This window comes from Danio aesculapii, chromosome 11 (genome assembly GCF_903798145.1).
Source record: "Danio aesculapii chromosome 11, fDanAes4.1, whole genome shotgun sequence".
Taxonomy (NCBI): Eukaryota; Metazoa; Chordata; class Actinopteri; order Cypriniformes; family Danionidae; genus Danio; species Danio aesculapii.
Window position 1 is genome coordinate 25,626,014 of NC_079445.1, and position 17,175 is coordinate 25,643,188.

The window sequence follows — 17,175 nt, forward strand, 5'->3', positions numbered from 1 at the left end:
TATATCAGGAAATGCATTTGTATTAAACCCATGCAGTCGATGAGATGCTTCATTAACACAGCTGTTAATTGTCTTTAAGTATGGACATCTTTCAGGTGCCTTTGTTTACCTTCAGTTGTGGCGCGTGAACCCTGGCTGTATACAGATATTCAGTTTTTCCGTCTGAGCTAAATTTAGAGCCTGGCACAAGTGGAACCTGGGTTAAATGCTTTGTCGCCCTCCGCCAGCTTTATGGAAAGTGTTTCATTTGCATGTTCATGCTCCAAAAGCAGATCAATTGTCAAAGCCTCTGCAAAGTGGATGAATGGACAAAGACACTATTATTGCATAGCTGCAGTGACACGAAGTCCAAATAGTGAGCGTCAAACCACAAAGTCTAAAACAGTTAGCAACATTTAAATATCATCGTACTGAAAGTGGTCACCTATGAAAGTTAAGGTTAAACGCACCGTTACCTACCAATTTTACAGCATATCCATCAAAAGTTTTTAGGCATTGTACGAATTTTTATAAAAACGTTATTCCACAATATATTGGGTTTCTTTTAGATATGAAAACAAATGATTAGTTTTGACTCCAAGAACTGATTTTGAAGTGCGTTTAATTTTAAAAACATACTGTAGTATCAGTACTGTCAGTATGTAACTTGTAATATTTCAACCTCAAAACTTTTAAAGAGCCCCTATTAAGGGTTTTTAAAAATTGAGCTTCCATGCAGTGTGTAACAAAGCTCTAAGTGAATGAAAGCATCCAACTGAGGTTTAAATCTGAAAGTGCACCGTGTTTAAAACTTAATTCTTTAACGAAATAGTTGACTCAGAGTCGAATAAATTAATCAAGTTGGGTTCGGATATTTTGCATCGTCGTTGATATGGTAAATCTCCAAATATGAAGTGCGGTTCCGGTAAAACGTGAACATGCCTTTCCCTTCAGACACTAGCGAAGCACAGGGGATCACTGGACTGATCATGACACGAAAATGACAATCACTGACGGATGGAGATTCGGCTGTGAGGAATAAACGGTTCTAGTAAACACCACAGGATAGCCAACCGTGTGCTGTGTATGTTCCTGTCATTTTTCAGATTTTTGATACAATAACCTATGCTGTAACGCAGGGTTGGTCTGCCATTTGCTATTAAAGGAAGGAGCAGTAGAGACTATTTTGTATGGGACTTTGTCAGTAACTGTTACAGTTCATATGGACCAGTTTCTTCCTCCTCCGGATCATAAACCTGTAAGTGTGATTAAAATGGTTGCCTCATTTTGTGTAGTTTGCAAAATTTGTGTTTAATCGTGTGTTGTAAGTTGTAATTGCTTCGTGCGGCTTGTGGTCACGTATCTATTATAGATCAGTGCTTGTATTTTATCACTCAGGTTAAATCTGTATGGGGATATTTACTTATTGCATCCAAGACCATGTTGAAAACACGACGTGTGCTTCTTCCTTTACCGATTTAAATGCATTTTGTGCTTATGATCCTCTGCCGTTTGCCTTTGCTATAGCCACCCTCAACTTTTCCTACACGCGCAGCGTGGTCAATTTTCCAAAAAGGTCAACTTTTGTTTAATGTTTTTTTTAAGAGTAGCGTAACATGCTGGTGTTTAACTGCATTGGTTTATTACATTCCTGCATTGGGCTCTCACATACTCTGCTACTTCATAGCCGTTGTCGGTGTTTCTCACTGTCTCAAGCTAAACACAGTCGACCAATCACAACAGACTGGGTCATCGGACCAATCACCACAAATTAGCTTCACGCTTAAGAGGGGTTTTGGAATAAATGAATCACTGAATAAACCATATGGGAATCTTCAGGATAGTTATGTAAAAATAAATGCATATTATAAGACAATGAAAGTGTTTTTTGACATTGTGTGCATATCAGCCGGTTGTTGGAGACCCCAAAATCAAAACATGACCTTTTATAATGCATAATAGGGGCTCTTTAAGTACAAGACATTTATTGAACGTCTCAAAAGAAGTCGTAATAGTATGATTAAAGCACAAATAAGCCATACAATCATCAATATTTACATTTAAATGATATAGCTCACAGTTTCAGCCATGTTATACTATTCAACTACACAACAGGTTCAAATATCACTGACAAGCTGTTTGACTGCAGCGGATATGGAGCAGCTTTAATGCATCTCTTTCATTAAAAAAAGGGTGGGATGCATTTATGGAGGGAAACAAAAAGTGTGTACAACATCATTTACAAGCCTCATTATGGTCCAGTGGATGTTTCCTTCACACTAGTGTGGGCATCATGCCAGAGTTTGGGTGGTGGGTGTAGGGCAAACTGGTAGAGGAGTGTAAGGTGGAAGGTGGCATTAGATGAGCTGGGTGACTGTAGGACAGGAGGGGTCCTGGGTTCAAAGAGTACGCTCCTACATGCTCATCTGGAGGTGCCATGTGAGACATGTCAGGATAAATCTCTGAAGTTGCATTCTTTTTGCCCTTCTTGTTTCTGTTTGAAACCTTGCGGTTTCGTGTTTGTATGCCATCCTTTTTCATTGTCAAAGGCCTGTTGACCTGCAAAAAGTGGTACATTTGAGGTTTTGATGGTTGCTCATTTTTCCTTCTGGTAAATGTATTGTAATTGTGTATACTCACATTGTGCAGTTTAAAATAGAGGCCGCAGGCGTTGCACACAGGCTCGCCGCTGGCATTGCGTCTCCATAGTGTCGTAGTGCTAGTGTGGCAGTTGGCGCACTGCGTTCCAGCACGTTTGCTGACAATCTGATGTAGGAGACAATTTTTTTGTATAATTACTTTGTTCATTCTAACCAACTGCATATATAACCGATCACCATGACAAAGAATCGGGGCAGCATGCCTTACACATATATATATATATATATATATATATATATATATATATATATATATATATATATATATATATATATATATATATATATATATATATATACACACATATATATATGTATATATATATATATATATATTAGGCATGCTGCCCTGATCGAGTCCTGAAATGTGATTGTGTCTCCAGCCAATCGATCGGTGCATCCCTAATATACATGCGCACATATATATAAATATATATACAGTTGAAGTCAGAATTATTAGCGCCCCTTTGATTTTTTTCTTTTTTTAAATATTTCCCAAATGATGTTTAACAGAGCAAGGAAATTTTCACAGTATGTCTGATAATATTTTTTTCTTCTGGTAAAAGTCTTTTGTTTTATTTCAGCTAGAATAAAAGCAGTTTTTAATTTTTTAAGAACCATTTTAAGGTCAAAATTATTAGCCCCTTTAAGCTATATTTTTTTCGATAGTCTACAGAACAAACTATCGTTATACAATAACTTGACTAATTACTCTGACCTGCCTAGTTAACCTAATTAACCTAGTTAAGCCTTTAAATGTCACTTAAAGCTGTATAGAAGTGTCTTGAAAAATATCTAGTAAAATATTATTTACTGTCATCATGGCAAATATAAAATAAATCAGTTATTAGAAATGAGTTATTAAAACTATTATGTTTAGAGATGTGTTGACAAAATCTGCTCTCCGTTAAACAGAAATTGGAAAAAAAAAATAAACGGGCTAATAATATTTGTATAACATAGATAATATAATATATACATAGATAGACATTTTTATATATAAGAAATCGCTGTCTGCTTATATATTATTTCATGACAACTATGACTATAATAAAAGAAAATTTTTGCATGATTTCTCATTTAGTTAGACATGGAACTTATCATCAATCTACTTATCCAATAATTCATTATTTAATATTGTTATTTTTATATTTTATTACTATATAATAATGCACATGCAGTATATTCACAGTGGGTAATATATATATTATATATAGCAACTGCTTCATCACACATCAAGTTCTTCAGATATCATAAACTGTTTTGAAATAATCTGTATTGTGAAAAGTGCTATATAACTATATTTAACTTAGCTTAACATTAAGTTTTGTAATTATTTAACATACCAGCCTCTTTTTTGGTCTGATGAGGGGTCTGTTCTGGCCGTTCATCTTATGGTACAGTCCACAAGCATTACAGAGGTAGTGGCCTGTCCCATCTCGACGCCACAGAGGGGTGGCGGTGGCACCACAATTCACACATTCACGAGCCTCTGTCAAATTCACAAATTCTTAAAAGGAAATCACACATAATTTAAATCAATTAGACTAGAACACAACATACCAGGTGGCGAAAGTCTCATCTTGTTGCGCAGTTTGGGTGAGTACGATGAAGGGCTCATCCAGGGTCCCGCAGAAGAATAGAGCGCTGCTGAACTGTAGTCCTGAGATGTGCTCATGTAGGATCCATATGGACTCAGCATGTGTGGAGAAGGGCCGTAAACTCCTCCAGTGGCTGAACTCAGATTGAGAAAGCTGCTTCCACCTCCACCCATGGGACTCAAGCGCTCGGCTTTCAGGACTTCCTGGAGCCTGGGACTATCTTTTCCATCACGACTCGGGGAAGGGAAGCCCTCTTTGGGGGAGGTGAAAGATGGAGTGGCGGTGTTCTGGTAGATGGACGTGGAGGTGTGAGAGTGGAGAGGTGTTTTTGCGAAAGGGCTACTGGACCAGACGGTGGATGTGGGGTTGTAGGGAGAGTTTAGAGAGTGACCTGCTGAGTTGTCCAGCCATTGGATGTTTCCCAGAATTGACTGAGATGAATAGACTTGGCGAACTGTTTCAATGAGATATAACAGAATGAACAGTTTGTGAATATAAATGGACAACAATATTGACTTAAAGGGATAGTTCACCCAAATATAAAAATACTGTCTCGTTTACTCATCCTTCACTTTTCCCAACCCTGTTTGTTGAACACAAAAGAGATATACTGAGGAATGTTGGAAAAAACAGCCTTTGACTTGCATAGTATTTTATGTTATTATGGATGTAAATGTATCCATTTGTATAACATTCTTCATATTATCTTGTTTTGTGTTTAATAGAGGAAACAGAAGATTTTTTTAGCTATGTCATGAGGCAATATTGCTTCAGACCTGATTGACTATCATTGTATCAACAAAAAATAAGCTTTTGACCTAAAATACAAAAACCACACACTAATTTGGTGGCCTAAAATGCACAATTTTGAAAACTGACTTCAACCTTTGTGAAAACAAAACCTTTATCATCATGTATCAATTTAAACATGATTTTCTGAAAATTATGAATTTATCTACATTTTATTTTCAGTCTTTAGGCATGCTTGAGTACTTCACGACAATAAAAAAACTTTTATAGCAGACAATAAAATCCTATGTGCAAAGATGTGTTTCTTTACAAAGTGAAAAGGCCACCTACTGGCCTGGAATAAAATATAATTGTATTAAAAATACAAAAAAGGTTTCAATTTTTAGTACACAATTGTCATGTAAACATGCTCCACCCAGCAATTTCAGTGTGAATGTTATTTTTAGGCTCATTTAGGAAGTACTCTAGAGTTAAACAGTTTTCTCCGGGTTAAGCTGGAGCACTTTTAGTTTAGCTTAGCATATATCATTGTATCAGATTAGACCATTAGCATCTGCCTCAAAAATGTCAAAAGTTGTAATAATATTCCTTTTTAAAGCTTGATTCTTCTGTAGTCACAGTTGCAGTCAGAATTATTAAACCCCCTTTGAAAGTTTTTTCTTTTTTAAATATTTTTAAATATAAATATGTTTAACAGAGCAAGGAAATTTTCACAGTATATCTGATAATATTTTTTCTTCTAGAGAAAGTTTTATTTGTTTTATTTAGGCTAGAATAAAAGCAGTTTTTAATTTTTTTAAAAACATTTTAAGGTCAAAATTATTAGCCCCTTTAAGCTAATTTTTTTCGATAATCTACAGAACAAACCATCTTTATACAATATCTTGCCTAATTACCCTAATTTCCTGCCTAGTTAACCTAATTAACCTAGTTAAGCCTTTAAATGTTACTTAAAGCTGTATAGAAGTGTCTTGTAAAATATTATTTACTGTCATCATGGCAAAGATAAAATAAATCAGTTATTAGAAATGAGTTATTAAAACTATTGTTTAGAGATGTGTTGAAAAAAATCGTCTTTCGTTTTTGCTGCCCTACCATGGCTGCAGCAGGTGCAATGATATTACACATTGCTGTTACCTAGCTGGGGACTGTTTTCAGGTGCTGCATAATATCATTGGGCCTGCTGCATCCGTTGTAAGGCAGCAAAATTGATTAATTATTAGATTCATGCTAAACCACAGTAAGCTAAAAATGTTCCTTTTAAAGAAAATACTGTTTACAATACTATTAACACATTATTTCAATAATTTTCAATGCAGTAGAGCAGTGAGTGCATGTCTTAGACAGCTTCTATCTATCATCACCTTTTCAATACTGGTTGGTGATGCAGAAATGACCTATTTGGACCTCACAGAGCTTTATTGAGGATCTCACCTGGACTGTGTCTGTATGACGACGTGGCTCGGCTCTGGACGCTGGTGGAATAATACGATGGCAGTAGGTCAGTCTCAGAGCTTGAGTAGAAAGGCTCATCTTCATCCACGGGTGGCAGTAAACCAGCGTCTGTTGTGTAGTTTGCCAATGGGTCTGGACTGAGCAGACTGGGGGACACCCAACGAGAAGGCTCAGAGGAGTTCTCCATCTGGCAAAAAGGGAACAATTATTCTCAGACATAACTGGAATGATTGGAAAGAGTTTGAATAGATTCTAAAATGCACATGCAAACATTCAGAGCAACTGGCGTCAATGAAATGATGACTGATATCAACATGTATTGGAGATCTGCTTATTAATACATATAATGGTTTATGAAGGTATCTAGACAGTACGGCCTGTCACACTTCCCTTTAAAAGGTCCTCATTTGACTGTGGCAAAAAGTCAACACTAAAAATACATCGGCTTGTCTGAATTTCTCACAAGCGTTCATAACAGTTAGCATTAGCTCACAACAACATTCAGTCCCTTAGGGGAATTGACTATTAAAAGAGTAACAGAAAAACATATTGTAAAAAAACCAGAACAACTTTTGAGCAAGATCAATATTGATATTAATATGTCTGTACAGAAAAATTCAGTCTCGAAACAAGTTGTTTATTCCATATATATAGCGTAGTTAAGCTCAAATAAATATCGTTACAGATATTATTAAGAGTTATATTATTAGAAAATGAATTCATGGTGTTTGTTCGCACTTATTTAATTTTTATTTTGAATTATTCAATTAGTTTTATTTGCTTGTGGCTGTAGAGTCTAATCTGAGGTCTATATTTAATTAAAGTTGAACTGCAAACCTCAGATATCGTAACTTGCCCATAAAATAGTTTAACCAAATATTTACCCAGCCATCTTTATCAAAACATAATAGTATTTATAGATGAATTACATAAATAATGTTTAATATAATAGTGAAAATAGCATATTTTTTCTTGCCGTTTCCCCTCAGTCCGTCGTGTTATCACATGTTGAATAGAAAACACTGCACTCCATCTATTTGAGTGATTATGAATCCTATCACATATTCATAACTGTGGTTTGCTTAATCTACTACAGGCTATTTAATGATTTCACACATTGCAAGTGGGAGACAACATTTAATTCATTAAAGTGCATATTAGCTTAATTCTGTGCTAATTCTGTGCAATGTTTTAAACCAAAGCATATGTTTGGTTGCTAATATGTATTGAACCGTTAATATCAATGCAGACTGAAAAATTCAGCATACTTTTTTTTGGTGTAAATTTGCATATATATACGGTTAATAACACAAAGAACATAAAATTAATAGCATATATACAGTTAGGGAATACATAATTGCAATTATTTCACATGACATTTGAAGAAACGTTTAAAATTTCATCATTGTTGCAGGATTTAGAAGCAATTTACTTGTACTTAACGTTTTTATGTAAATATAAGTGTATTAAACATACTGCAAGGTTTAAAAGTAGATTGAATCAAGTGTATCACATATTTAGCAAATTTTAGGGACGTAGAAATTACAGATAAACAAATAATTATTCCAGTAATTAACATAAAAATAATAATAACTGAGTGAGTATAAAGCCAGCTCATGTGTTGTTAGACACTTTTTACTGGCGCCATATAGATGAACTTACCTGCAAGTGTAGTATTGAAGATGTCGTTTATCAGGTCAGGAGATGCTCAGATCATGGAGTGAACTAGTCGTCTGTTCGCTTGCTTATCTCCTTCAGTCTTTGGGAACTAGTAGGTTCATTTGAAATTGTAGGGCACCAATGGGTGGGGTTGGGGTACTTTTTTGGACACTCCTACCATACGGGTGGCCACGCTTACCATTTTGAATATTATATGGCAGATCTCTGGCTGACACAGCAAGTGAGTTGAATAATGGAGGATTGTGTAAATATTTTTTTGATTTTGAACACAAATAATTTTTTATAATAAGTCATATATAGTGAAAGAATCAAAACTGAAATTTGTTTCACTGAGAAAATGTTTGGAAATTAAAATAGAAATAATAGGAAACAAAAATGTTATTTCGTATTTAAATGTTTAATTAGATTGTAGCCTATATGACCTTATACACAAAGACTGGATGTTCCATTTTGGTATCTACACTGTAAAAAAATATATATGAACAATTAGTCATGACAGTTTTTAGTTCATTATAGCTTTTTAAACTTAGTTAATCATGTTCTAACTTAATTTTAAAAGTTATGCATGCAGTTTTAGGTCAGTTTAACATAAAATAAGTTCAATGAACCCATAAGGATTTTTTACAGTGTACATCAAATTAAATGTATAAAAGTAATTTTATTTATATAGAAATCATATTAAAACCGCGTTAAGTGTCTAATTTTTCAAATAGGTAAGTAAAAATAAAATTCCCAGAATGAAAGAACTGTTTCATCATCATTCAGTGCCTCATATGCTTATGTAAAACAAAAACTTCATATTTATTCTCACTTTTTAAAATCTTCTCAAAAAAATAAAGGGAACACTTAAACAACACATTGTAACTCCAAATGTTTCTATTATTTGTTTTGAGCAATATATATTACAGTATAAGTGATCATATTAAAATATATTAAATTGAAAATGATGAATAATGTTTTGCTGAACAATGGTGGAAACCTATTGGTTTGAGAGAGTAGCAAATTATAGCAATTTAAATTGACGATTAATTAGTCACTTATTAACCCTTTAACTGTCCGACCAATAAAAAATTTAGCATTGCATTTCTTAACTCCTAATTTCACTAGTTCACCATCTCATAATTTCTAAAATATCAGCCTCTACCAAGTGGTTGATATGTCGGTTTATGATAAAAGAACCTGATTTAATACACATACTATGAAAAATCTGAAAATATGAAGTGTAAGATCAATTCATTTAAAAAAATATTCAAAATAAAACATTTATGAATACTAAATCACCTTGATTTTTTGAAGTACGCCATAAAAATATTTCAGATTCTCATTTAACATGCTTTCTTGTTTTTTTTTTTTACAATAAAACCAAAATCAAGAGTAGTGCAACAGGATTATGTTTGACTTTTTTGTAAACCAACAATGAGCTGTGGAAACCATTGTTTAAAAGTCAAAAATGGTCAACCATTTGGTATGGGCAGTCAAAGTGTTAAGTCTTTTATTATGTCTTCGCATGATTGCTATTCTAAATGTACCTAATGATGTTTTGGTATTTAATTTATTATACTAAATGACTAATTATTATTTTATCAGGCATCTTCAGTAAATTAATGTAAAAAAAAGTAATAATACCATTGAAACAGGACAAAAAACACTTGTATTTAATTTCTAGTATAAATAAAATACTCTCTCACCAGAGATTATATAAAATGGCTTCACTTATAAATACAGATAAAGAGGCAAATCCAACAGCGCTGGGAAAATCCCACAGACAGCCTGAGAAACCTTATTTTACAACAACCATAAACGTATAGTACCTACGATTCAAGCACATCATTGATTAAGTTTCATTGTTTAAAAGAATTAAGCATATGCTCTTGCCTAATACATTTGGCAATTAAAATGGTGTGCAAAGTGTTAACAAAGAGCACTTGGGATGGAAACGGTGACTGTGAACAAAGCGAATGAAAATGCAAAAGCACTTTTCCCTGGTGCAGCTCAGCAAAGAACAGTAATGCAAATAAACTCAAATGCTGCAATCATGGTGAGAGATACGGACGCAGAACGGCCTGCCAGAGCACAGGACTTAGACTGTCACTCTCATTTGACAGGCAAAACACTTTCAACTTCCCTCCACCATTGTGCATTTATAATTTTCAGGGAAACTGGGATGAGATCCAGAGAAGCAAATCCTTCACCAAGCGCCAGGTTATTGATTTACATAAGGTTCCATTTTAGAACTTAAACATACTATATATGTATTGTCACATTAGGATTCTAAACTTCGATATTTAAATACTCAAATATACTGGATAATATGATACAGTATATTAAATATTACTTATATTGGTACAATACAACATAATGCATAAACTATATATGGCTTGAAATGCATCGCACATTTATATCAATAAAGACAAAACCTACAATACATTTTATGTTACTGAAATGCTTAATTCATTTCAATTTGTTGACTTTCAGCATTTACATAAAGCTGAAGACACGTGTGTGTGTGTGTGTGTGTGTGTGTGTGTGTACATATGTGTATATATATATATATATATATATATATATATATATATATATATATATATATATATATATATATATATATATATATATACATACCATAGATACATACATACATACATACATATATATAATGGTATTAATAAATGTACATATAAATGAATATATAAATGAACTATATAAATGAATAAACATACAAATAAATGTGTTTGTATCATAATAATATCATAATTTTTCTGTCTGTTACTGAATAAAAAATTGCATACATTAAAACATTTTAAAATATGAAGCTGCAGTTTCTTGTGTATTATTGAGCATACTGTAATATATTAATACAATTAATTGTTCGATAAAGTTAATTTTCTTTAAGGCAGTAATCCTTTTTTTTTACAGTGTGTCACATGTTTAAAATACTATTCATGTTTACAATACAAGTTCATGTTTTTTGAAGCTATATGATATTCTTATGTGAGCATCAGACCCAAATTTAAGACAATATTCATCTTTTTATTTATGTGTTCATTCACTTATACATCTATGGCGTCCATTTACTCACATTTTATAGTATGGAGCAGCTTAATTATGCCTACAAAAACTAAACGGTCAAAGAGAAAGCAGTCTCCAAAGACCAGTTTTGAGGGATGTGGCTGTGTGTGTGTTTCTGTGTGTGTGCGCTGCTGCTGAACTGTGATAAGAGGTTATCTAGATTGGAGTGGGAGGTTGGGGATCGTATAACTAGCAATGACACTACATGAACAAATTCACAGCTACAGTGACACCCCCACTGCTTGTCACACAATGGTGTGTTTTTTCACAGCTCATAGTTCACTTAGCTCATCTAAATTATGATTTACTTTCGTATTGTCATGTGTAGCTAATTATGAATGCATATAAGTACTGTGCAAAAGTCTAAGGCCGTCAAAGCGATGGCATATTTATCCATATTTAGCCGACTTTTTGGGTCTTCTGTATGTATTTACAGGTTTGATCCAAATTAGAAAAGAGCACACAGTTTTCAGAATAAAATTACTTGTCAGTATTTGGTTTTACTGTATACTGTACACTTGAACTGTTCTGTATGCTGTCCTGAAGTTTCATTTCAAATAATGTGCTATGTAATATCAAGCTTTTCAGCATTTCCCATAGTGCTTCTTTAGATTTAAGCTATTTTATTTGTCTGATCCTATGATCTCAAGTGATACTGCACCATCTCTATAATATTCAGGTCTGGACTCTGTGTAGGCCATTTCATGAATCAGTCGTTTTGTTCTCCAAATACGATTTCACTGAATTAGAAATGTATTTGTGGTCATTATAATGCTGAAAATGAAAACCATTACTAATGTGTACTTTCTAGAAGGAATGGCATGGTGGATTAAAACCTGCCTGTGCTTTTCAGCATTCACACATAGGATATCTGATCAACACACAGTGGGGTTTTGATTCCAATCACGTAACTAAAGGTTTATTAGGTCATTCATAAAGACAGCAGTTTAATTTCTAATGATATTGGAAATGAATCAGCTTTTGAACAAGTCAAATGAATAAATTGTACAATGACTTATTAAAGATTAAAATTCTATCCTTATTTACTCAGCTTTATATTCATTCATATATATATATATATATATATATATATATATATATATATATATATATATATATATATGGTTTCTATCTGGATTTTTATTATTCTACGTTAAACATAAAACAAATATAGAGGAATATTAGATACAAAATTTGTTTTGGTTATATTTGACCTTTTTTATGGTCCAAAGTAGGGCTGCACGATATTGGAAAATTTCACATTGCGATATTTTTTTCTCTGTGATATATATATATATATATATATATATAGAGAGAGAGAGAGAGAGAGAGAGAGAGAGAGAGAGAGAGAGAGAGAGAGAGAGAGAGAGAGAGAGAGAGAGAGAGAGAATCTCTATATAACTTAAAAACACTCTTTTTCGCAAAGACTTTAGATTGCTTGGGATGATTTTATAGGGGACTAAAATATAAACGCATTTTTCTGTCATTTATTATATACATATAATAAATAAAATACAGTCATAAACAAACACAATGGAGCAGATATTAAAGTGAAATAAACCGAAGTGATTTATGTTTTTTGGGGAGAGTCTAACAGTATTCGGTTACAGAAACTGAATAATCAAATGTAAATTAACAATGCAGTCTTTTAGAAATAGAAATTGTTCACTAAAGTGAATTTTTATTAAACGTCTTTATGCTCTATTAAAATACTTTGGACTCTCTTTAAATGCTTACATAGTCACAGGCCTTAAGACATGCAGATAATTAACTTTCACGCTACAGTGCGTAAATTCTGCAGAGTCTCCACAAATCTCATGTGTTTTGACCTGTGGTTCCTGGACATCTATAATCCCAACTCAACATTGCATATCTTGCGATGTGACTATTGCGGACACACATTGCGATATCGCTGCTCCAATAATATATTGTGCAGCCCAAGTCCAAAGTTGTTGTAGCCTCAGCCTACAGTCATCTTAATGACATAAACTGTATGTATTAAAATGATCAAAATAATCAGAATAGTTTTTTTGTGTATATTTAGCATTATTACAAATGATTCACTCAGTATAGCTGTACATGTGTATACTTCAGTTCTCCTCTTAAATTAGCTGTAAAAACGTAATATGTGTAATACGTGTTATGAATATTCACATACTGGCATATTAACATTTGGATAAACAAATGAATATGTTTTTAGTTTTTCATTTTAAAATAATGTGTTCGTGATAAAAAGAAATATTTGATGTTGATTGCCTCATAAACACCCTTCAGTTCATAAAAAAACATGTATTATTTCATAATAATCCCATTACAGAAACAAATCGGATCACAAATAATATTTTTTTAAATCCCAAAACAGCCAGAATACTGTTTTTAATTCATGTAATGACTACAATTCTCATAATATATATATTTTTAGTACCAATTACAGTTTGTAATGCACTAATATAAAGATAAAGGCAGAAAAGGGTTTCAGGCACCAAAGTGCACACACTTAATCCAGCTTTATTTCCCTTTAATTCCTTCATTAAGCATATAAAATACTTTCAATGCATGTAAAATACTTTGGTAAATTCAATTCGACTGATTAAATTACATTGTTCTCTCCATACAGTTAATTTGGCACAAATATAAGCATATAAATGCATGTAACACACTCATTATTCTGTTTAATTGCAATCCAGAGCTTAATTCAAGTGGGTGTCAACAATGACAGTACACTTCTCATAGTATAATAACATCCCAACCAGGAATCCGACTGACAAATACGCAATGCCTGAGTGGATCCAGAAAGTTTCACAAGAGCGCTTTTAGGGCCAGTTACTGGTCAGGGTGGCAGAAAGGCTTTAAATTGGGGCAGTTGTGGGTTTTTTGGGGCAGTGCTCCGATTCCAGAGAAAGACACTTCCATGAACACAGGCTCTTATCTTTCCCTCGCACAGCTGAGCACATGGTGTCATAAGCGAACAGCTCAAAGAACCGCCTTTCTGTCCGCCTTGATGGATTATTCTGTTTAATTTCCAAAGGTGCGATGAATTTGTTTCAGGTTGTCCACATAACAGTGTGATAGCTAGTAATTATTTTAGCTTTATTCCCAAATAATTGCGCATCTCATCCTCAAAACTGTAAAATCATTTCCAGTCAAAGGTCTTATCCCGAAGATAAGTGTGAGTGAGGGAACACTGAATACTTCTTGTCTATGGGTTGCAGACTGTAAGATGCCTTATGTATATCGGGCTGAAATAATTGTCAGACTGTTTCTCCTCCCACTACTGGTATATTTAGTGAATACATGTTAAATAAAACTGTTCACTCATATGACAATATACATTTGTCTGGTTGCAATAATTGTTGAAGCTTTTGTGTTATCACGCTATTGACACAAGATTAAAAAAAGCTACTTTAACAAGCTATAATGACAGATAGAACAACATTTGTGTATATTTATAGAACTGGAGTAAACAAATATTTCATACTAATTTAATTACAAAATTACGATGAAGTTGAATAGGGGAGACTTTACAGTAAGGTCGCAATATAAACGTAAATAATCTATTAACTAACATCAATAGTGAAAATAGCATTTGTTAATGTTAGAACTGCCTTTTGATTTTAAAGGTGCTAGAGCTGCACCGATTAAATATGATAATCAGAGATATTCTCTGATATCTACTCAGTAGGTTTGTGGCTTAGGTTCATTCAAGAATTCTCCAGAAACAGTTTTATATACTCATTTACAACCACAGGAATTACCCTAGAATGAAAAAATTGGGGCGACATGGTGGCTCAGTGGTTAGCACTGAAACCTCACAGCAAGAAGGTCGCTGGTTTGAGTCACGGCTGGGCCAGTTGGCTTTTCTGTGTGAAGTTTGCATGTTCTCCCTGTGTTAGCGTGGGTTTCCTCCGGGTGCTCCGGTTTTTCTCACAGACCAAAGACATGACATTCTATAAGTGAATTAAATAATCTAAATTATTCATAAACTAAGTGAACTAAATTGGCCTAGTGTATGAGTGTGTGAATGTGAGAGTTTATGGGTGTTTCCCAGTACTGGGTTGCAGCTGGAAGGGCATCAGCTGTGTAAAACCTATGCTGAAGTAGTTGGCAATTCATTCTGCTGTGGTGACCTCTGATAAATAAGGGACTAAGCCGAAAGAAAATGAATGAACAAATTAAAAGCTTAGTTTTGACCATATTTGGAAGGGTGGTGAATCCTCAGTTCTGATGCTCTCACACAAACACTGTGATCTACACTGAAAAACACACATTCTAAATAATCATACCTCCGTTTTCAAAAAATATTGTAACAAATAGAGTAGATTGCTTGTAAAATGACTATTTTCAACTGAAGTGTTAGAGAGGTTTATTTTAGCTGGAAGGAGCGAGTGAGTGAAATAAATCAAAATAAAATAAAATAAAATAAAATAAAATAAAATAAAATAAAATAAAATAAAATAAAATAAAATAAAATAAAATTAAATTAAATTAAATTAAATTAAATTAAATTAAATTAAAGTGTTGTAGTGTTAAAAAGCTTTTTGAAATAACACGGTCTGTTATGCTGAATAACAAAACAATATATTTGACCCAAATTATTTTATTTGCTCTCAATAGGCTTTCTATGTGTATAAATACCAATTAAAATATGCCTAAAGGGACAGTTCACCCCAAAATTAAAATTTACTTACCATTTACTTACATTCAAGTTGAACTCAAAACAATATATTCTAAATGATGCAAACAAGCAGCCATTGACATCCATAGCAGGAACAAAAATACTATGGAAATCAATGGCAACATTCTTCAGAATATCTTCCTGTGTTTTTCTACAGATGAAAGACATTCAAACAGCTTTAGAACAAGTGGAATGTGACAATTTTGATTGCTGTTTAACCTGATGACTGAAACATCTTTAACCCAAACATTGGTTGAATTCATAGACAGTCTGATGCATAAAATGAAAGTTTGCACAAAGGTGAAATTGAAGACTTGAAGAGGATGTGTACCTGACCTCAAAGCCACAGCTCCCATAAGTAATACAGTGTGACTCAAAGGTACTGGCTAAGTTTGTCTGTGTTTTTGCGATGTAAGTTGGTCAAAACCACGCTTCAGTTGAGAAGACTTGCTCTTAATGTTCACTGTTACAACTTACAGTTTTGGCCTCCACACCCTTAACTGACACACAAGACGCCTCCCATATGAGGACATTGAATCAACGCTTCTGCCCAATACTTTGCCTTCATATTTTGTATTTCATTGTATATTCTGAATATAAAAGCAATCATGAAAAGCTGCTCTGCCAAAACAGTGCTGTAAACTTTTTCATATGGGTACAGTGACATAGGCATATTTATGGTACTGAATTATTGTCAATTGCATGAAACTAAATTATTTACATATTTAAAAGAATTATAAGGAGATTATTGTGATCAAATAAAAGTTCTTAATTGCCACAGTTTGAAAATTCAACCAATATAAAATGTTTGAGAAGGTTTTTGTGTGTTGTACCTGAACATGGCAAGCCAATATTTAATTTTCCATTAATTAATAGTACTTATTCTTTAGTTACTATATCTTATTTTTGAGGCTGCATTTTCATTATGTTTCCATTTTAAAACTGGTGTATTAAAGGTCTTGTGAAATTAAAATATTGTTTTTCAGATGTTAGTATCAGTATGTTAATATATATTGCTAGTGTGCCAACACAGTGACAATAGTCGCGTTTAGAAGATATAAACATCTAAAGCATACATTTTTTCACTTTTGCCTATGTAACTCGAGTTTGTCATTAAATCTTGGCCAATCAAATGCTAATACCTGACATGCCCTGCCCCCTTCAAGACCTTATCATTTGCTTATTATTTGATGCGTTGAGCTCAAAAATGGGAGGGGCTACACCATGTCCCACCCTCATTTGAGATTACGTCAAACATTGAACAAAACTGCACACTTTAAAGCACTTCACAGGACATTTAAAAACT

The 17,175-nt window shown here is 33.4% G+C and overlaps 1 protein-coding gene across 2 annotated transcripts; it reads right to left on the bottom strand.

Moving 5' to 3' along the window:
* Positions 1 to 584: 584 nt before the first annotated feature.
* gata1a (GATA binding protein 1a) lies at positions 585 to 8,203 on the bottom strand. Of its 2 annotated transcripts, none has more exons than XM_056468183.1 (6): positions 8,108 to 8,203; positions 6,425 to 6,632; positions 4,203 to 4,694; positions 3,986 to 4,077; positions 2,620 to 2,745; positions 585 to 2,538 (listed from the first exon to the last, which is right to left on the bottom strand). In XM_056468183.1, exons 2-6 carry the CDS (start codon positions 6,630 to 6,632, stop codon positions 2,254 to 2,256), a joined length of 1,203 nt encoding a protein of 400 aa, XP_056324158.1. In that variant the 5' UTR covers positions 8,108 to 8,203; the 3' UTR covers positions 585 to 2,253. The 2 variants fall into 2 exon arrangements, with proteins under 2 accessions (XP_056324158.1, XP_056324157.1); XM_056468182.1 differs by having other exon boundaries at positions 3,986 to 4,131.
* Positions 8,204 to 17,175: the final 8,972 nt, after the last annotated feature.

Coding starts and splice junctions, on each gene's coding strand:
- gata1a (XM_056468182.1), bottom strand. CDS start 6,632: ATGGAGAACTCCTCTGAGCCTTCTCGTTGGGTGTCCCCCAGTCTGCTC. Junction 4,132..4,202: donor GATGAGACTTTCGCCACCTG/GTATGTTGTGTT, acceptor TGAATTTGACAG/AGGCTCGTGAATGTGTGAAT. Junction 2,746..3,985: donor TCAGACCAAAAAAGAGGCTG/GTATGTTAAATA, acceptor CTCCTACATCAG/ATTGTCAGCAAACGTGCTGG.